At 37.7% G+C, this 22566-nt stretch overlaps 1 protein-coding gene across 2 annotated transcripts in view; it reads left to right on the top strand.

Moving 5' to 3' along the window:
• Window positions 1-20627, top strand: part of LOC143025381 (uncharacterized) — a 102861-nt gene extending 82234 nt beyond the window's left edge. For both annotated transcript variants that reach the window (XM_076184939.1, XM_076184938.1), the window contains 2 exons: window positions 2957-3142; window positions 11828-20627. In XM_076184939.1, coding sequence (XP_076041054.1) covers window positions 2957-3142; window positions 11828-12780 — 1139 coding nt within the window. In that variant the 3' untranslated portion in view covers window positions 12781-20627. The remainder of the gene's footprint in view (window positions 1-2956; window positions 3143-11827) is intronic.
• The last annotated feature ends 1939 nt before the right edge of the window (window positions 20628-22566 follow it).

Here is a 22566-nt window from a genome sequence, read left to right as displayed (position 1 = left end):
ACCTTTACCTCAAACCACTCACTCTCTCCATTTCCAATCCTGACACAAGCTCTACTACTCTCATAAAAACTCTTGACAGCTCTCAAAAGCTTTCCTCCTATCCCATAAATCTACACAACCTCCCACAGTGCCTTTCTGTCTACCCTATCATAAGCCTTTTCCAGATCCATAAAAGCCCAAAAAACATCCTTCTCCTTTCCTATAGCTTTCTCACATATCTGTCTTACCACAAAGATCTGATCTACACAACCTCTACCTGTCCTAAATCCACACTGTTCCTCACCAATTACTCCTTCTGTTCCTCTCCTAATCCTCTCAATCAAGATCCTCCCATAAGCCTTCCCAACTACACTTAACAAGCTAATCCCTCTGAAACTACTACATTCACACTTGTCCCCTTTTCCCTTGTAAAGAGGAACTATACAGGCACTCCTCCAGTCCTCCGTTACTCTACCCTCTCTCCAGCAAACATTAAATAACCTCACCAACCAGTCCACCATCACTTGACCTCCCTTTTTCAGACATTCTGCATGGCATCCATCCAGACCAGGTGCCTTACCTGCTTTCATCATCTTAACAACTGCCTTCACCTCATCCTTCTTTATTTCTCCTCCATTCTCCTCACTCATCACTCTCATTTTCTTCGCATTTCCCACTGCAGCTATCTTTCCTTCCCTATCCTCCTTCACATTTAGCAACTCCCTAAAATATTCTGCCCATCTTCCCCTTACTGCCTTCTCTTCCATTATCATATCTCCATCTGCACCTTTTACCTTTTCTTCCCTACTTGATTCGCCTCCTCTTCCTCTCTTAATTTCTTTCCAAAACATTTTTTTATTACTTTCAAAATTTTCTGTCATACTCTTACCCCATTTCACATCTACTCTCCTCTTTGCCTCCTTTATCTTTTGCTTTACTTCTCTTTTCTTTTCTTTGTACCTCTCATATGACTCCCTCGTCCTCTTTTGTAACCAATCTGTGAATGCTCGCTTCTTCTCTTCTACAACCTTCTTTGTTTCCTCATCCCACCATTCACTACCCTTTCTTCTATTTCCCCCTGTCCTTCTTGTTCCACACACCATCCTTGCACACTTTATGACTCCCTCATAGAACCATCCCCATTCCTCCTCCACACCCATCTCTACTCCATCCTTTACTCCCTCCCACTCCTCCTTCAGCTTCTTTCCGTACTCCTTCTCCTTTTCCTTTTCATTCAAGGAGTTCACTCTAAGAACCTCCCTACCTTTTGTCCCTTTCCTCTTTCTCCATCTATCCTCCACTCTCAACTTACCTTCCACCAAAAAATGATCTGATATTCCCCCACCCTCTCCCCTTAGCACATGTACATCCTTAACTCTTCCTATCATAATCCTATTTACCACTACATAATCCATTAGCGCTCTATCTACCACCCTTCCCTCCACCACCCTCTCCCATGTGTACTTATGCTTGACTTTCTTCCGAAACACTGTATTTGCTATCATCAACTCTCTTTCTAGACACATTTCCACCATCAACTCTCCACTACGATTCTTTCCTGGAACTCCACACTTCCCAACCACTCCACATAATATATATATATATACATATATAATATATATACATATAATATATATATATATATATATGTGTGTGTGTGTGTGTGTGTGTGTGTGTGTGTGTGTGTGTGTGTGTGTGTGTGTGTGTGTGTGTGTGTGTGTGTGTGTGTGTGTGATACAACTAGGTAAACTAGGTAAATACATACACACACACACACACACACACACACACACACACACACACACACACACACACACAGGTAGAGATAGAGATAGAGAGCAGAAACAAGGTAAGATAATGAACAATAATTTAGTGAAGCAATTCAAATCAGTCCACGCAGGGAATATTGTTGACAGTGGGCGAGCGGAGTTTCCAAACACAAAGGCAATTATTGTTCAGGGGTTGGGCAATGGCGTTTAGAAGGCTTGAAAACAAAACAAAAAAATCACGGACTACTTAAGTAGGTGTATCCTACATCTGTAATCAATTCATCCCAGGTGCAGAAAAAGTCATGTCACTAGAAGATATACAACAGGAGCGGGAAGTAAATCTGCGGTTAGTAGCTATTGAAGACTAATACATGTTCAGAGGGTCTTAAGTGCTCCAGGACCAAGTCAGTTCAGAACAGACGCTTTGATTATGTATAAATAAATAAATAACAATAAATAAATAAATAAATAATCAAATAAATAAATCTGTAAATTATATTTGTGGTTTGTTTTCTGATATTCTTTTCAATTTTTCCAGCACTGATGATCATAGCTTTCCAAGCACCTATACTGTTGCTCCTTTAAACATAATTTTTCACATTGAAAGAATACTTTTAAAGCTGGATCAACAATAATTTCCTTCAGTTTCCCCATTAATTCTTTCAACGGACATTTCATCCACTAGTGTTATTGTTTCTTTGATTGTTCACATCAACATTCATAATGCATTCATTCGTCTTCTCAGGTTACCATTTTCTATGTTTTGCGTCCATTTCACCTTCCGCACCTACTTTAGCGCCTCCATCAGAGGGGCTTTCAGTGCTTTCTTTGTTTAAAAAGACATGAATGTCACATACAAACCACAGTGAATATCAGAACAAATACAACAAAAATCTAAAGCACTAAATTCCGTAACATGTTTCATGAGCACAGACGATTCATTAATATAATCAATAGTGTTATTACAAGTTCTAGTGACCTTCCCCACATTCTTCACACACCATTTTGAAAATTGACTAATTCATTGAACTCCATTGCAGGGAATGTGGCAGATTCATTCCACGACAATGTGCTAATTCATTGAACTCCATTGCAGGGAATGTGGCAGATTCATTCCACGACAATGTGCTAATTCATTGAACTACATTACAGGGAATGTGGCAGATTCATTCCACGACAATGTGCTAATTCATTGAACTATATTGCAGGGAATGTGGCAGATTCATTCCACGACAATGTGCTTTCTCTTAATACTCGAGCCTTGAAGGCAGAAATGGAGAATGCGGGAAACAACCTCCCAGATGGCTCTAGCCCTGTTAAAGGAGTTCTGGGAGCTCAACCTCTTAAGCTGACAGGAAGGACAGCGAGCAAGGCTCTAGCGGCTCAATTTCTCGGTATGACATTTTCGTTCGATACAATATGAATGTTAACCACATTGAAAATAGTATGCTCCAAACTTAGTTGTCAGATGTAATTTGATTCATGAATATATTTTGTTAAATGTACTGACACGATCACTATTCTGTAAGACTGACACGACAGTCTTCCATTTATGCCACACAAACACACACATACACACACACACACACACACACACACACACACACACACACTTTCAACGAACGGACGGCTTGACGAACGCTCTGAAGAAAAGTGCAGATTGAGGATACCAACGCAAAGAGAAGTGCCTTTTTGTATTTGCAGGGGGGGGGGAATTGCTCGTGAGGTAGTGGGAAAGTAAGGAAAGAGGAGAGGGGGAGGGATTACTGGGGAAATGGAAGGTAATGAGGATGTGGAGGACTTGGCCCAGGCAGACGGGCGGAAGGTCAACATGAAACGACCACCGGATGACGAAATGGCAAATAAAAATGTAAAGATTAGAAGTATAGAGAGGAGAAATACAGTAGAAAGTGACGAGAATATGTTCCAGGGATTTAAAGAGGGTGGGGGGGACACAACCCCCCCAGACTGATAAGACTAGAGGAGAGAGTTGATAAGGTGATCGAGGACTTGGAACGTAAGTTAGGTAATGTAGGCTCCATTCTCCAAAGAATTGAAAGATTGGAACAACTAGAGAAGGCTAACAGAAACTTAACTGAAGAAGTAGAGGACCTAAAAAGACAGTTAGGAAATGTAAAGGAGGAGAATGAGAAATTGAAGAAGAATAGTAATGAAAACAGTGAGAAAATAGCTACAGAAGCTAAAAATTGGAGAATAACTCAAGAAGGGAATAAGGTTTCATTCACTGACATAGTCAAACAGCAATTGAAAGAACATAATGAAGACTCAGTTATTAAAGTGATGAGACAGAAGGAGAATATAGTAAGAGAATTAGCTGACAAAAAGAAATGTATAATTATATTAGGAATGGAAGAGAAACATAACCCAGATAGAACCGCAAGAATCAAGGAGGAAAATGAAAGGGTAAGCAGTTTATTAAAATTAGTCCAGGAAGATGAACCAGAAATTATAAAGGAAATTGAGGAAAAATTCAGACTCGGAAAATATAGTACAGATAAGACCAGACCAATTAAGATTAAATTCAGGTCACAAACAACGGCAGAGAAAATTCTATCCAAGACAGGGAAACTAGCAACAAATGATCAATATAAAAAGGTATGGATAAAAAGAGAAATGAATAAGGAGGAAAGAGAGGCAGAAAAGCAGAAAAGAATTGAAGCTAAGGCAAAAAACGAGGAAAGAACGGAGTCAGAGAAAGAGAGATTCTATTGGAGAGTAGTGAACATGAAAATAAAGCAGTTCGACATACTAAAGAAAAACATAAGGGAAACAGAGAACACAATGGAAGTGGCAGAAAACTAAGAGTGTCTTACACAAATATAGATGGATTGATAACAGGATTGAATGAACTGAATGATTATTTGAAAGAAAAAGAACCGGACATAATGGGAATTGTAGAAACAAAATTAAAAGGCCCACTACCACCCAACAGTGTAGGACATGATACATACAATTATTGGATTAGAAACAGAGAGAAAAAACAAGGGGGTGGAGTTATGTTCCTGACAAAGAAGGATATAAACGTGAAAGGTGTCATATATGGAAAGAATACAGTAGAGATGATTATGATAGAAGTGGAAGACCGAGATAAGAAGAGCAGAAAATTTGTGATCAACTATGTGCCTCCGAAAACAGCCTCATGGGAGGAGAATGAACATAAAAGTATGTTAGAGGACACAAAGATAGCATTAACTAAAATAATGGAAGACGGAGGAAGAATAGTTATGATGGGCGACTTTAATTGCAAAGAAATCTGCTGGGAAGAAATGACAGTAAAGAGTGGTGATGACTCATGGGGAAATGCTCTACTTGAGATGATTACTGACCATTCAATGACACAATGGATACAAGAGAACACTAGGTATAGAAATGAAGAAGAACCATCGAGGCTAGACTTAGTAATTACATCTGAACCTAGAATAGTGGACAAGATTGAATATAAAACACCAATAGGTAAAAGTGACCACATATTGATTGAACTGGAACTTAATGAAGAAAAATATATGAAAAGAAATGAACAATATAGAAAAGGAAGAATGATGTATGAAAAAACAAACTTTGATAAAATAAGAGAATTCTTCCAACAAGAAAACTGGGAAGAAATATACAAAGAAGAAACATCAGTGGAAGAGAAATGGAATATTTTGACAAAAATTTACAAAGAAGGAGTGGAAAAGTATGTCCCAAGACAAAAACAAGAAAAAGAATATGTAAAATGCTGGTACAACAAAAGTTGTAGGGAGTTAAAAGACAAAAGAGACAAAGCCTGGACCGGATGGAAAAAAGACAGAAGACCTGAAAAATGGAAAATATATACTGGTTATAGAAATGAATATGTACAAAAGTGCAGAGAGGAAAAAAGAAAATATGAAAAAGATGTTATAGAAAAGTGTAAAGATCAACCAAAACTATTCTACAGATTTGTAAACAATAAACTGAAAAACAAACAAGACTTGGAGAAATTAAGACAAGGGGGAGTTGAATACACTGAGGAAATGGAAATGGCAGAAATTATGAACAAACATTTTAAATCAGTGTTTACAAGGGAAAATATACAACCTGAAGAGATTGAGTGGAAGGAAAAAGTCCCCCCTATGGAAGAAATAGAAGTAACGAAGAATGAAATATTGACACACTTGGGTAATTTTGATGTCAGAAAATCGCATGGGCCAGATGAAATAGCAAACTGGATTCTGAAAGAATGTAGGAATGAACTGGCAGACAAAATACATAGCATAATAAGCAGTTCCTTAAAAGAAGGAAAAGTTCCAGAAGATTGGAAAAAAGCAAATATAGTACCTATATATAAAGGAGGAAATAAAGAAGAACCTACCAACTATAGACCAGTCTCTCTAACAAGTACAATAGCAAAAATATGTGAAAGAATTATCAAAAGTAGATGGGTAAAATACTTGGAAAAAAACAACGTACTAAATCCAAGGCAATTTGGATTCAGACAAGGACGATCATGCGTCACCAATTTAATATGTTTCTATTCAAGGCTAATAGATATAATACAAGAAAGAAATGGATGGGCTGATTGTGCATTTCTAGACCTAAAAAAAGCTTTTGACAAAGTACCACATAAGAAGTTGCTTAAGAAATTAGAATATGAAGGAGGAATACAAGGTAAATTGCTAAATTGGATGGAAGACTTTTTGCAAGAAAGAAAAATGCGAGTAGTGATAAGAGATCAGCACTCAAAATGGAATGAAGTAATAAGCGGTGTCCCGCAGGGAACAGTTCTGGCCCCAATAATGTTTGCTATATATATTAATGATATGGATGAAGGAATTGAAAGCTATATGAGCTTCTTTGCAGATGATGCAAAATTACTGAAAAGAGTGAAAACTGAAGAAGATTGTGAATCACTACAGAGAGATCTAAATAAAGTACAAGAATGGAGTAGGAAGTGGGAGATGGAGTTCAATACAAAAAAGTGTAGTATAATGGAATTTGGAAAAAGCAAAAACAGAATAACAGGATCATATAATTTGGGAGAAGAAGGAATAAAAAGAGTAGAAAATGAGAGGGACCTGGGAGTCATTGTTATGAATAATATGTCACCTGAGAAACATATAAATAAGATTTTTGGAGAAACTTATAATTTAATAAGAACAATCAAAGTGGCATTTACATACCTGGATGAAGAAATGGTGAGGAAAATCCTAGTCACCCTGATAAGACCAAGATTGGAATATGCAGCAACGATATGGTCACCAAGTACAAAAAAATGTATAAAAAAACTTGAAAGAATACAAAGAGCAATTACTAAACTGGCACCAACACTCTCAAAACTATCATATGAAGAGAGACTACAAAAACTTAAACTACAGACACTAGAGCAAAGAAGAGAGAGAGGAGATTTGATAGCTATTTACAGAATCATGAAAGGCATAGAAATTACTGATAGAGAGAATCTGATAAAATGGGATGACAGAAATACAAGAGGACACGGAAAGAAAATAAAAAAAGACAACTATAGAAGAGATTTGAAAAAGAACAGCTTTCCTCACAGAGCAATAGACAGTTGGAACAAGTTAGATGAGAAAGTGGTGTGTGCAAAAACAATACATGAATTTAAAAATAGTTTAGATAAAATGAGATATGAAGACGGGACCTCACGAGCATAGCTCCCCTTCCCGTAAAATACAACTAGGTAAATACACACAAGGGACAAGGTTTATAGGATGGACAAACAGGAGGGAGGAGTCATCCTATTGACTAGAAAGGACCTAAATGTAATAAAGGCAACAGAAGGAAAAGACAATGTCGAATTAATCACAGTTAAAGTAAAAAATAGCAGTATAAAAAGTAGAAAGTTTATAGTTGTATATGTGCCACCAAAAACTAAGACTTGGACTGACAGCGAACACTCAAAATTACTAGAAGACACAAAGAATGAATTAACCGAGACACTGAAATATGGAGAAAATATAGTAATTGTGGGAGACTTTAACGCAAAGGAAATAAACTGGGAAGAATTGACAATGGGAGGTGGAGAGGAACTCTGGGGCAATGTCCTATTTGATATGACCATCGATTACACATTGACTCAACGGGTTAAAGAAAATACTAGATTTAGACAAAACAAAGAACCATCGAGACTAGATTTGATATTCACCTCTGAATCTGAAATTGTGGAAGAAATAAATTATAAAACACCAATTGGAAAGAGTGACCACATACTAATAGAGATCGAGTGTGAAGGAAATCAAGAATACACAGATGATGTAGAAATGGCTGAAGTAATGACCAGACACTTTAAGTCTGTATTTACAATTGAAAGCTCACAATTGTGGGATGATAGTCACCAAGAAGGATCCCCTAAAATGAAAGAAATAACGGTGACACAGAAAGAAATAAGGGACCAAATAAGGAAACTCGATGTCAGAAAGTCACATGGGCCAGACGGAATAGCGAACTGGATAGTAAAAGAATGCATAGATGAACTCACAGATAAGATACACAAGATAATTGGCTTCTCACTCAAAAAAGGAAAAGTACCACAAGACTGGAAAATGCTAATATTGTACCAATATATAAGGGAGGGAATAAAGAAAATCCAACAAATTATAGACCAGTGTCCCTCACAAGCACAATTGCAAAAATATGCGAAAGAGTTATATAAAAAAAAAAAAAAAATGGACTAAACACTTGGAAGAGAACAAAATATCAAACCCCAACCAATTTGGATTTAGAAGTGGAAGATCATGTACTACAAACTTAATATGCTTTTACTCAAGATTGGTAGATATAATATAAGAAAGAGATGGCTGGGCAGACTGTGCTTTCCTGGACCTACGAAAGGCTTTTGACAAAGTACCACACAAAAAAACTACTAAGAAAAATCTAAACAATAGGTGGAATACAAGGAAAATGATTAGAATGGGTGAAAGACTTCTTGGAAGGAAGAAAAGTGAGAATGATACTTAGAGAAAAGAACTCAAACTGGGTAAATATGATAAGTGGAGTCCCTCAAGGCTCTGTGTTGGCTCCGGTGATTTATATAAACTACATGGATGAAGGAATTGAATATTATATAAACTTCTTTGCAGATGATGCGAAACTATTGAAGAGAGTAAGGAAGAAGATTGCAAATCTTTTCAGGAAGACCTGAACGAAGTCTGGAATTGGAGTAAAAAGAACGAAGTGAATTTCAACATTAAAAAATGTAGTATAATGGAATTTGGAAAAAGTAAAAATAGAATATCCGGTCAATACAAAATTGGAACAAAGGAAGTTACAAAAGTAAACTCAGAAAGAGACCTAGGAGTAATCATTTCAAATCACATGACATCAGACAAACATGTAAACAAAGTAGTTGGAGAAACCTACAACTTAATAAGATCAATGAAAGTGGCCTTTGACTACATGGACGAGGAAATGGTGAAGAGAATACTAGTTACACTGATAAGACCAAAATTAGAGTATGCAGCGGCAATATGGACACCCAGTACAATAAAAAACATAAAGAAACTAGAAAGAATTCAAAGAACACTAACAAAGTTGGTACCAACACTTAGGAAGTTGACATACGAACAAATATTGGACAAACTAAACTTATTAACTCTGGAGCAAAGAAGAGAAAGAGGCGATTTGATAACCATCTGTAGAATTATGAAAGGGATGGAAATCCTTGATAGGGATGATCTACTTAAATGGGACAGAAGAAATACAAGGGGACACGAGAAGAAACTTAAGAAGGACAGTTACAGAAGAGATTTGAAAAAGAACAGCTTTCCGCACAGAGTGATAGATACATGGAATAAATTGGAAGAGAAAACAGTGAGTGCTAAAACTATACATATAATGATATGGATGAGGGAATAAACTGTTATATGAACTTCTTTGCTGACGATGCCAAATTACTCAAGAGAGTAAGAACAAGAAGATTGCATATCGCTACAAGAAGACTAAGACAAAATATGGGAATAGAGTCGGAAAAGTGAGATGAATTTCAACATTAAAAATGTAGCATAATGGAATTTGGAAAAAGTAAAAATAGAGTATCGGGACAGTATAAAATTGGAAACAAAGGAGTCAAAAAAGTCGATTCAGAAAGGGACCTGGGAGTAATCATCTCAAGTGACTTGACACCTGATAAACATGTCAATAAATTATTTGGAGACACTTATAACTTATTGAGGTAAATGAAAGTGGCTTTCGACTACATAGATGAGGAGATGGTTAAAAAAATAGTTGTTACACTGATAAGATCTAATTTAGAATATGCTGCAACACTATGGGCACCTAGCACAAAGAAGAACATAAGAAAATTAGAAAGAATACAAAGAGCAGCGACAAAGATGGCGCCCACATTGACAAACCTGACATACGAACAAAGATTGGAAAAAATCAATCTGACATCACTGGAACAGAGAAGAGAAAGAGGCAATTTGTTGACCATTTCCAGAATTATGAAAGGGATGGAAGTTCTCGACAGAGACGACTTTTTAAAGTGGGACAGAAGAAAAACAAGAGGACACGAAAAGAAACTAAAGAATGACAGATACAGAAGAGACCTGAAAAAGAATAGTTTCCCACATAGAGTGACTGATGTCAGGAACAAAATGAACGGAGAAACAGTGAATGCCAAAACTATACACGATTTTAAGAATAAACTGGATGTGGAGAGATACGAAAACGTGACTACGAGCATAGCTCTGGTCCCGTAAAATAAACTAGGTAAATACACACACACGCGCACACGCACACACACACACACACACACACACACACACACACACACACACACACACATATATATATATATATATATATATATATATATATATATTTATATATATATATATATATATATATGTGTGTGTGTGTGTGTGTAATATACACACACACAAAACACACACACGCACACACACACACATACACACACACACATACGTACGTACACACACAAACACACACACACATACACACACACACACACACACACACACACACACACACACACACACATATATATATATAAATATATATATATATATATATATATAGAAAGACAAACACACACACACACACACACACACACACACACACACACACACACACACACACACACACACACACACACACACACACACACATATATAAATATATATGTATATATATATGTATATATATGTGGGTATATATATGTATATGTATATATATATATGTATATATATCTACAAAGTAATGTAACACATTCGTAAATTTCAACAAGAACCCACTGTGTTGGATAAGAAGAAATTAAATAGACGATATCCATATATTTCGATCACGGACTGTGATCCTCTTCAGTGGAATACGTATTAGTATTCCATTGAAGAGGATCACAGTTCGTGATGGAAATATATGGATATCGCCTATTTCATTTCTTCTTATCCAACACAGTGGGTTCTTGTTGAAAGATATACATACATACACACACACACACACACATATATATATATATATATATATGTACATATATACACATACATGCATACATATATATATATATATGTATATATACATATATATATATACATACATATATATATATATATATATATATATATATGTGTGTGTGTGTGTTTGTGTGTGTGTGTGTGTGTGTGTGTGTGTGTGTGTGTGTGTGTGTGTGTGTGTGTGCAGAACAATAGATGTATTAGTGATATAAGTAAGTTAACAGAAAAATATATTAATAAGTTAATGAAGATTATGGCATATTGCTGTACAACATGCAGTTACTTCTGTCAGACATTTACACTATATAGAAATTATGGTTGGCGAATTTGTTTCTCCCAACTGGTTGATTAGATATATGTCCTGGCCGTTGGTCATGACTCATGGTCAAGTCAAAATGAATATATACTTTCTAAATTATTCTAAAATACTGAGTATTTTTTTTTCTTCGAGAACAGATTTACAGAGATTAATGTATGGCTTTTGTCTGTACAGACAACAGACGAATCAATATTATTTGTCGTTTTCCAAATCTAAAGGGAAATATAGCAATATCTGATTTCTTCACATTTTATAAGGATAGATTCTAATTCTTGTGATCTTTGCAGGGCATGTGACATCTGTGATCAAGTTGCCTGACAACCAATTCGATGTAGTTATTCATGTTTCCAAGAGGAATACACCCCCTTCCTCTGTAACCACGACTCATTCTCCTAATACACCCAGTGATAATGTTTCAAAAGTCACCATGATATCACCCACTGCAGTAGCTACCTCGACAGCGTCTACTGCTGCCGTCACCACTTCAACCCCGAGCGAGTGTGGGGAACTGTTCCGACACCACCAACCTAATACATGTTCCACATCATCACCACGGCGACTCCAATCAACTTCACGTCATTGTCATCGTCAAATATCGGCCTCGAAACCTTCATCCGTCATGTTATCGAGCACAACTTGTAGCTTTACGGGAAAGTGTTCCCCCACTACCTATGTCAGTCCTCCCACATCTCCCACAAATCCCAGAGTGCATGCTGTGCTTGGGGTAGAAAAGGCTCTTGGAAAAGACAATTTGATTTACTTTTCTTCCCCCTCAAGGAGTGTTACGAAGGTGGTGTTAGACCAAGACGATAAGGTGGTCAAGATGGGAAACCAGAAATGCCATCGAAGTGGACAAGAGAAAGTAAAACCTGTGGATACGAGATCAGAAGAAAATTCGCCCATTCGAACTTCGAGAGACTGTTCTAAATATCAAGATGATGATAGTGACTATGAGTGTAACCACCTACCGAGAGGACGAGAGGGTAATAAGGAAATGGATGAGGTTGTAGAACAGCAGGAGGAGAGCAGTTTAGACAAAGATAAAGAAAATTATAACGCCATTTCTGCAGGGAATCGACTTCCGAGTTCGGAATACAAGCAGCAGCAGCAGCAGCCCAAAGAAAAGGACAAGGGAGGTGGGAGTGGCGGTGGCCTTGGAATTCTAAGTTTATCGTACGGTTATTCCTCTCAGGATTCAGGTCTTTTCAACTGTTACGCACTGAGTCCTTTGCGCTACTAAAACAATTCCTCAAGAAGGGATGGAAGATCCAGCCAAGCCTTTTCAGGACGAAACGAAGGCCACAACACCACAACGAAAACTATATTTTACGGCAGACGTGCATTCTGTACTTAATGTGATAGCAGTTGATATGGACTTCTATAAAACAATGCGACAACCTCAACTTTAGAGCTTAGAATTATGTGATCAAATGCAACATGTGATCAAATAACTATATCGCCCATTTATGACTTGCTCTTGAAAACTCCGCCTCAAGAGGCTGAAATTATAATTTCAGTGTGTGTGATGAGGTAGGGAGCAGTGTATACAGTGAGACTGCAGTGCAGTGATGATCTATCAGGGAAATTAAAATGTGTATCTGTAAGTTATTGCACATAGCCTAAGAAAAAACCGATAATTTTCACAAGACACGATTTTTTGTTGCCTGAATATGTAATTAGTTCATGACTTGAGCTTGTTTACTTTTTATTTCTTTGAAACCAGCTGATGGCCGAAAAATTCTATGTTAATGAAAAGTTCAAATTTTGGCAATAGAGCATTCTGAGTTAATATACGATTACATCAAGAGGATCAAAAAAGAAAATAGAGGACTGCATTCTGTACCAAATTTGACCGGATAAAGACCGAGGCCTGTATTTGTGGCCCTCTGTTTTTTAAAATGCAGTTTTGAACTTCGAAATGAGGTTGTTTGCAAGAAGGTAGGCAATACAACTCCAGTGTGGCCATTTACAATTGATTTTCATACCACTTGTATCAACGTGCGCTCTTCATAATTCTTTAATCTATTACAACCCATGGGATTTGTCAGTTGTCCTACAGGGCATCTAAGAATATCTGTAATGAAACGAAGTAACTACGGTCTTCACAGAAAGGGTTCTGCAAATCATTTTAACCTCACTGTGCACATTAACACTACCAGTACTTCCTGTGGTTGTTCACTGGTCCCCCCCCCAACATCCTTCTTAGATAAGCCCAACAAAGACATAAAAAAACAAGTCCCTCACAGTACTTAGGAATCCCCCAAAACAAAATTGTTTTGTCATGTTGGTCAGTCCTAAACCTGTAAATCTGCATCACCCCCATCATATCCTGCTGAACTAGAACTGCAAGTTCCTCAAAATAGAAACAAGTGTATTTTCCTTTACTTCACCTTCCTTTTCTCTTAAGTTAAGACACAATTCGCAATTCTTTATCTTCTAGATTCATTATATAACGTTTATGAAAATGGATAGAGAAAGGGTAGATGTCTTCTATCCCCAGCCTTTTGAAAATCTCACCCAAGTTCTCTCAAAGGGATGATGGAAAACACCCCTCACCTACACCTCCACCTCTATGGTTGTCCCTTTCCTCTCTACATCGCGGTTGCGGTTACTGACCATCTATTAAAGATCTTACCATAACCGGTAGTCACTAAAATCACACTCTTCCTACTTCTCACCGGCCACCGGTGACCGCCATTTGCTCTGGTTCACTGAGTATTGTACAGCCATGAACTAAAGTTCTGCAACCAATTACAGATCCATTCCCACTAAAGTTGGGTGTTCAACAATTACGCTTCTGGATGGCTCTGCCACATAAGCCAACTCTGACAGAATCGGACAACCTAATCAGAGAAAGAATGTGTGTGTGTATGTGTGTGTGCTTGTGTGTGTGTGTGTGTGTGTGTGTGTGTGTGTGTGTGTGTGTGTGTGTTTACCAAACTTAATTGTAGTACAAACGCTCGTTGGTTCTTGTCTTCTATTCTCTAATGTTTTAACCTACCTAGATTCAAGTTCATGTACGGTTCCAATTTAATCTATATATTTGATTTCCAATTATCATATTTAGATTTGAACTCGTGTATTGTTTGAGCTTGGGCTAAATCACATATCAATACATCTATTTGGAAAACATTGTTTCTCCAGGTCTTTTCGAAATGTGGTCTTTCTTAATTTATTTCCATGACCTTTTAAAGCCCTCCCATCTTTAATCACGAGATCTCTTCTACCAATGCAATCTATCTCCTTTAGTGACCTGGATACTGTAATTATGTCACCTCTTTCTCTTCGATCTTTCAAAGTTGGTAGACCCAGTACTTTTAGTCTCTCCTCATATAGTTTATCTGCCAGGCTGGGGACCAGTTTTGTTGCTGCCCTTTGTATTCTCTCAATCTTGCTTATATTCTTCATTCTACTGTGTGTAGGGACCATATTACTGACGCATATTCCAGTCTTGGACGTATCAGGGTTTCCATTAATTTTCTCATCATCTCTTCATATAACGGAATGCCACTTTAATCTTCCGCAGTTGTCCATATGTCTCTCCCACAAACTTGTTGATATGTCTGTCAGATGACAGGTTGTCTTTTATCAAGACTCCCAAGTCTTTCTCTTCTTTTGTTTTTGTAATGGGTTCGCTCCCCAAGGAATAGTTTAAGGATGGTCTTTTGCAGTTATTGCCCATTTCCAGTACTTTGCATTTTTTTTTGGTAGTGAACTTCATTTCCCGTTCTTGGCTTCATGCAAAAATAGTATCTAGATCTTTTTGCAATATTCTACCTTGCTCCTAATTTTTCACTCTTCTCATAATTTTTGCATCATCTGCAAACATGTTGTCATGATTTGTTGTTCCTTCCATCAAGCCATTAACATAGACAAGAAACATTATTAGTACAAGCACTGAACCTTGGGGAACTCCCCTCGTTACTGCTCTTCAGCTTGACATATTGTCCTTTACTACTAGTAGTTTGCCTCTCAGTCTTCCAACATGCTCCAATTTCGACTGTGAGGTTCTTTGTCAAATGCCTTCCCTAGGTCGAGGTACAGCCAGTCCACCCACCTTCTCTTGCAGAACATCGATCACTCTCAAGTAAAAAATTAAAAGATTCGACACATATGACCTTCCAGATCTGAAACCAAACTGACTGTCCGTCAGAATGTTCATATTTTTCAAGATATTTGGTCCATCGATCTTTCACAATCCTTTCAAATAATTTCACTATTGTGCTGGTTAGTGATACAGGCCTACAACTTGATGGTGTTTCCTTGTTTCCACCTTTGTGAATTGGCACCACGTTTGCCCTTTTCCAATCAAGTGGCAAAATACCTTCTTTCAATGAACATGCAATAAGACTGGATATTGTCTGCCAGTTGTTCCCTACATTCTTTAAGTATCCAGTTTGAGATCCCATCAGGTCCTGAAGCTTTTGTCATAACCACTGATCCCAGGAAAGTGAGCACTTCCCTCACCTCTACATTTATCTGCTAAACCTGTTTTTCCCCTTCCCTTTTCTCCAAAAATTTCGCTCTTTTGTGAAGAACAATTAGAGACCTTCATTCATTATTTCTGCCTGAGCTGAGGCCTCTTCAAAGGCCTCGCCACCTACTATTAAATTGATTATTTTATTCCTGTGTCTCAGTTTACCATTTATGAACCTGTAAAATAGTTTTGGTTCATCTTTGCATTTTTTTACTACACTTCTTTCAAAATTACTTTCTTCCTCCCTGCGAATCCTGGTATAGTCATTCCTAACTTGTTTGTAAACTTCTTTTGTTTTATTGCTTTTTTTTTTCTCCATTTTCCCTAAGCCACATCCCTGGTCTTTTTTGCAATCTCACACTTTTTGTTAAACCAGTCCTGTGTTTACTTTTTCCTTTCTCTAGTCCTTTGGCACATGTTTGTTCACTCCCCTATTGTAAATGTCAAGAAAGATTTCCCATTTCCTTCTTATTCCCGCGATATTCATAAATTCCTCACAATTTGTTTCTTCAAAGAATTTTTTCAACCCTAAGTAATCTGCTTTCCTAAAATTTAGTCTTTCTTGCCTGTGTGATTCATTCTTTGGCTCTATTTCCTCATCCTCCAACTCAAATTCAATTGTAACATGGTCACTTTTTCCTATTGGGCAAAGGTAGTTCAATGAGCTGATAATTTCTAGTTATTTGGTTAGTAACAGGTCTAATCTTGTGGGAGTGTCATCGCCTCTTACCTAAGTCACTTCCTTTACCCACTGGGTCATTGTGTTCTCCATTGCAATACTTAACAGAGTATTTCCTCAGGAATCTGCTTTGCCACTTGCTTCCCAAGAACATGTTAAATCATAATAAGTACTTGAAATGATAATCATTGATGTGACTCATTATATAGAGAAAAAACATCAACATGTTAATCATAGTAAGTTCTTACAAATAATATTTAGCATCACTCATTATGTAAGGAAAGAAAAAACAACTAGAGGCACCTGAAGTATTAAACAAATAAAACATAGTAATAATAGCTATAATAGAAATAATAGTTATATGATACAATATAATACAGATACATGAGTAATACTGACATTGATCACTTTACATAAGAAAAAATCTAACGCAAACAAAAAATTGATAAGAACTATAATAACTGCTTTCACATAATTTGTTTACAGATAGTAAAGTAAGCATGAGGAGAATTATTTTCAAAAGACATTATTTGAAATTATCATAAATGAAAATATTTCAAGAGATTATTTTTAGATATAAACCAAGGCATCCATGACAATGGTTGTTTGTAACCTGTATGGAAATAGATAATTCCTTGATGGATAGCAATGGATAATTACTTTTTTTTTTTACAAACAAATTCCATTTTCACCTTTTATCAATTGTATCGTAGTATCAGTACAACTGCTGATCACTAATGATGTGGAGAACCTGGGTTTAATGTGCAGTGACTGAAAATGTGAGCGTTGGGTGAGGAAATTGACTTAGGGAAGGGAGCGTTTGGGAAGGGGCAATATTGTGATATTTGTGTCGGATCAGTCTTCTGGCAGGTTTATGGTGGGCTATTTTTAGTATCAGTCTGCGATAATCGATCAAATTCTTTCGTTGAATATACATCCCATCAATTTATTGTATTCTTTCTCTCGTGGGTTTTGATAAAAAACCAAAATGGCTTTGATACTAACTTGGTGTAAGCCATATGTAAATAAATAATTCCAGAATATAATTCAACTCCCCAGTAAAACACATGTGTACACATCTCTCTGATTAGATTGTCTGATTCTGTGACAGAGTTGATTTTTGTGGCAGAGCCATCCAGTAGCATAATTAATAAACGCTTCACTGATGGGAACGGATCTGCAACTGATTGGAGAACTTTAGTCCACGACTGTTCATAGGTCAGTCAGAGGTAAGGTGAGAACTTCGGCCCCGCCTTCCAGCGTACGGACCTTTCCTTATTCTAACTTCCCTTGTGCATCACTTCGTAGCTTCTTTCATCTCTATAGCTTTTGTTTTCCATAATTCATTCTATGAAGTTCCAACCATATTCTTACCATAATTCCCTAGTACCTCAATACTTCTCATTCCCTGTTCTTTTTCTCTTATCTTCTTCCTGATGTTTGGTTTTCATGGTCGTTTCCTTCCACGGTTTCATCTCCCTACCGTTTCCCTTTCTTTCTCAAATTTTTCCTTGTTCTTCCTTTGTCCACGTCATCAACACCCTTTCAATATTTCATCCCCTTGGCTGTCTTTGTATTTCCCCAACGTTCTACCTCTCCTAGCAAGGGATTTTGTGATGTAAAATAGAATCATTATTCCTTTCCTCTCATGTTTAGTACAGAATATTTCAGTTATTTTTCTTCCTTTCCTTCACCATTTTTGAAGGTTCAGTCACGTGGGCTGGTGCTTTGTCCCTGGACCGGGCTATATCGATACTACAGTTCTTGTACCTAGCATACTGTGGTTGCCGATTAATCAATTAGAGACAACCCCCCCCCACACACACACATTCTTTTTGCACACTCTGAAGCACGATCAACAATTCCCGTGCGTGAAAAGGATCTGGTAACCGAATGCATTGATATAATTAATTTTTATGAAGATGATGATGATAATAATAATGATAATAATAATGATAATGATAATAATAGTAGTAGTGTTAATAATAATAATAACAATAATAATAACAATAATAAAGATAGCAATAATAATAATAATAATGATAATAATAATAATAATAATAATAATAATAATAATAATAATAACAAAAATAATAATAATGATAATAATTATAATGATAATGATAACTTATTTCTTGAGATTCACTGACTACCAGCGGCCCTACTGCAGAAACTTACGGTCTATGGGCCCTACTAAAAAAAAAATTCTGTGAAGAGACGTTGGACCGTGTAGTTCTGATATTAGCCTTTCGTTGTCACCGGCTGGTCGTAGGAGGAGTAGGAGGAGACCAGTCTCCGGTTATCAGTTCCCCTTATGTGAAAAGATGGAGGAAATATAGCCTAAGTTGAATAGGAGACTCTGTCCTGGTCCGGAGATCTAGTACCAACCCCTGTTATCTGCACCTCTAGACGGAGATGAGTTGTGTTGATGTCGTTTGAAAATGAACAGAGGGGAAACAGTTCACTCCGACGTACTGTATGTTTCGCAGACCACTACAGGTAGATGCCCATCGTTGTTTCCTAGTGAATGTAGGGATAACAAGTACAGAAAGGGTCATTTCGAGTACTGCTGTCATTACTATAAGGGCATAGTTAATGTAATAAAATTGTGTAGTTCGAAGAAAATCAAAGTAGGAAAAGACGAGTAGAGTAGACGCCTCCTCACTTTATTTTTGCTTCCATGAACACAGTGGTGGCTTACAAAACTTTGTTCTAGTTAACTCCATAAGATTTGATTCAGCAGAGTTGAGGTACGATCCTCCTTCAACTAAATGTAACACGACAAGCATCACAGACAAAAAAAACTGTCGAACCAACTTTTTTTTCGTAATATTTGTTACCAATTTTTTATTTGCTATACTTAGCAGACCTCTGTTCTGGTTTTCTACAGGTGATTTGGTTAAGCTTAATCTAAATAAACATGTTAAGAAATATTCAAAAGAAAATTCTGTCGAAATAAATTTTCTCCCATAACTGTTACCAACTTTTCCATTTGATTAAAATTTCTCCCAGTCTCTTCTTCTCCTTTCCCTTTCAAATATGTTTCCTCCTTTGCATTTCACCACTTTTTCACCTATCACGATTAACCTCCCGTTGTGGTGTCTCTGTAACCTTTTTATCTTGTTCGTGTCATTTATCAGTGCAACGTTTCAGTTTTCCAAAACCCATATTCATCGAACGTTTTTCTTTCTTTTTCTGCATTTGATTAATCTGACCGTTCCTTTACAACCTTTATAACCTGGCTTCATAAACAACTGCAGAGCACCCGAACAGACTTATTCCACACCACTAAATTTACTTTCCAAAATTCATCTTTGCCTATTGTTATAATGCCCCATATCCCAGGACCTATTTTTCGCCAGTTTTTGAGTACGTATACATTCTTTAGCCCCATTTCCTTCGCCTGCCGAGATTGTACTTCCCTGGCCAAGTTGCTTCACCCTAATGTCCTCTGATAAAGCCTCTTCTGTCCCCCCCTTTAGAAAAAGAAAAAATAATAGAGAAAAGATCATTTCAGTAGCGAGCACTTTCCTCGCGAACCACACACTATAAGGCCCACGTACGAACGTAACTCCTGCTTGTTTTACTCACCACGATATGTACAAAAAGATAGAAATAGCTTTCACCGCCTTATAAAATTTATACAAGGAAGAAGTAAGAATAATGAATAGTTGCTTCTTTTGTAGCCAACCCTGTATTTTGTATTTATATCCACATACAGCAAGACGCGCATACACTATGACTAGAAAAAAATGTTGCCTTGAAGCCGCGAAAGCTGCTGGTGCTGTGTTGTTACTGTTGTTGTTGTTTATCAAAGTATGCTCACATTTACTAACGTGTTGGTAACCCTTTATGGCAGATATGAATCGGTATGTGTAATGTTGCTGTGCATGACCCAGTTTTGCATTTAATAAATTTTGTCCAATATTATTGAGTGGAATGCTTTCACATGACTCAAACTTAGACAAGTTAAAACACAGATAGGCTACTGCACTGAAACTAGTGTGCACATATACATACATACATATATACATACACATACATACATATAAGATTATGCATACATAAATAAATCTATGCATACAAATATACGGATAAAAAAAGTCGGAAAAGAGTTCGTGCAAGAAAGGATTGTTCATGCTCTGGCTTTCCTAATACTGTACACAGGCCAAAGATGACAGCCTCGGCTGTGCCTTCCGGCTTATGCTCATTTTATTAACATTGTCATTATATATATATATATATATATATATATATATATATATGTATATATATATATATATATATATATATATATATATGTATATAAGATATTTTTCATGACCGTCGCGCACAGGATTCGAACCTGCTGCTTTGGGACCGAAGAGGCTCCATCGATGGAGCCTCTTCGGTCCCAAAGCAGCAGGTTCGAATCCTCTGCGCGACGGTCATAAAAATTATCTGATTGATGTCGCTGTTCACTAGCGAATTTCTCATATGGTTACAATGGCGATAAGCGTGAAAGTGATTCGTTCCGGTCCTTACCCCCTCCCACGAGTGTGATTGGCTGTGTGGTGAAAACGGGAATTTGGGTTGCAGCTAGCGACTTTCCCAATCTCGGGAACCAGTTAGGTTCTGAGTTCACACAGTTTTAATCATCAGTGGTCGAGTGGTCTAAGGCGAGCGGCGATGGAGCCTCTTCGGTCCCAAAGCAGCAGGTTCGAATCCTCTGCGCGACGGTCATAAAAATTATCTGATTGATGTCGCTGTTCACTAGCGAATTTCTCATATATATATATATATATATATATATATATATATATATATATATATATATATATATTTCTATCGTCTCTCCAAGAATAGAAGATTGTTTAGCCTATGTGGAACATTCAAACTAGTTGTAAAATACGGAAAGAAGCATCTCAATGTGAGGGATGATCTAGTACATGAATGTATACTATGTATTGTGACATTAGTTTGTATAATGGTACGCACAACAAGAGGCACGCAGGGTTTACCCAACAAAACCAAACATCTGACCAAAACAGAAACGCATCGCAAAGCGAATCCACTTATGTTAACTTTTGATAAGCATGAGATTGATCTTGACGGGTTTTTAATCAAAGAAGATATGCATGATAAACCAGATATAAATATAAAAAGGGGAGAAAGGGGGGAAATAAACTTCTATATTATAATAAATTAGCCAGAGGGGAAAGTTGGACATGACATGGGGTGAAGGGGAAGACAGCCAAACACACGACAAATACTAAGTATATTTATTACAATGGGAGTGCCATCTACATAAGTTTCTCTGCGTGACTGGCTAGGGGGAAGGCCATCCCATTTGAGCTTCAGCGCCCGTGCTACCGGCGAGCAAGACAAGACGGGCAGAGGTACCTGCAGCCAGTCCCAAGTTACATGGGGTCACACGGGGTCCCTTCCGCTGACAGCGAGTTTGCTGGCACCGGAGTGGCAGTGATCTGGGGGGTACTTCGGTGAGTCTTCTGGCCAGTGGGTGCGGCGGGCGACACTACGGCAGTAGTACTGGGCGGATGGGCGTGCGGCTGATGGGCGTCAGCCGCCACGGCGTCTCCCCCTTGGGCGTCATCGCGCAGATCTTCGTCGGGAACTCCAGGGGATCAACGGTCGGTGCTAGACGATGCCTTGAAGAAGATAGGTCTGGCCTGGCAGCAGCACACTACTTAGAGACAGAGGACTGGGTTTGGTCCGACGGCAGCACATTTTTAGACAGAGGGCTTTAAATCTGGCCCTGTAGCAGCACAGGACTTATAGACATGGGAGCTTTGGGTCTGGCCCGCAGGCCCTGTAGTCGGTTCTTCGCTGGCAGCCCTCGCAGGCCCGGGCAGTGTCTTCGGCCATCCGGG

Source organism: Oratosquilla oratoria, chromosome 5, assembly GCF_046742065.1.
Source record: "Oratosquilla oratoria isolate Oo_2021 chromosome 5, ASM4674206v1, whole genome shotgun sequence".
NCBI lineage: Eukaryota > Metazoa > Arthropoda > Malacostraca > Stomatopoda > Squillidae > Oratosquilla > Oratosquilla oratoria.
The sequence above is the reverse complement of the archived record's forward strand: the minus strand, read 5'-3'. Positions and strand labels throughout refer to the sequence as shown.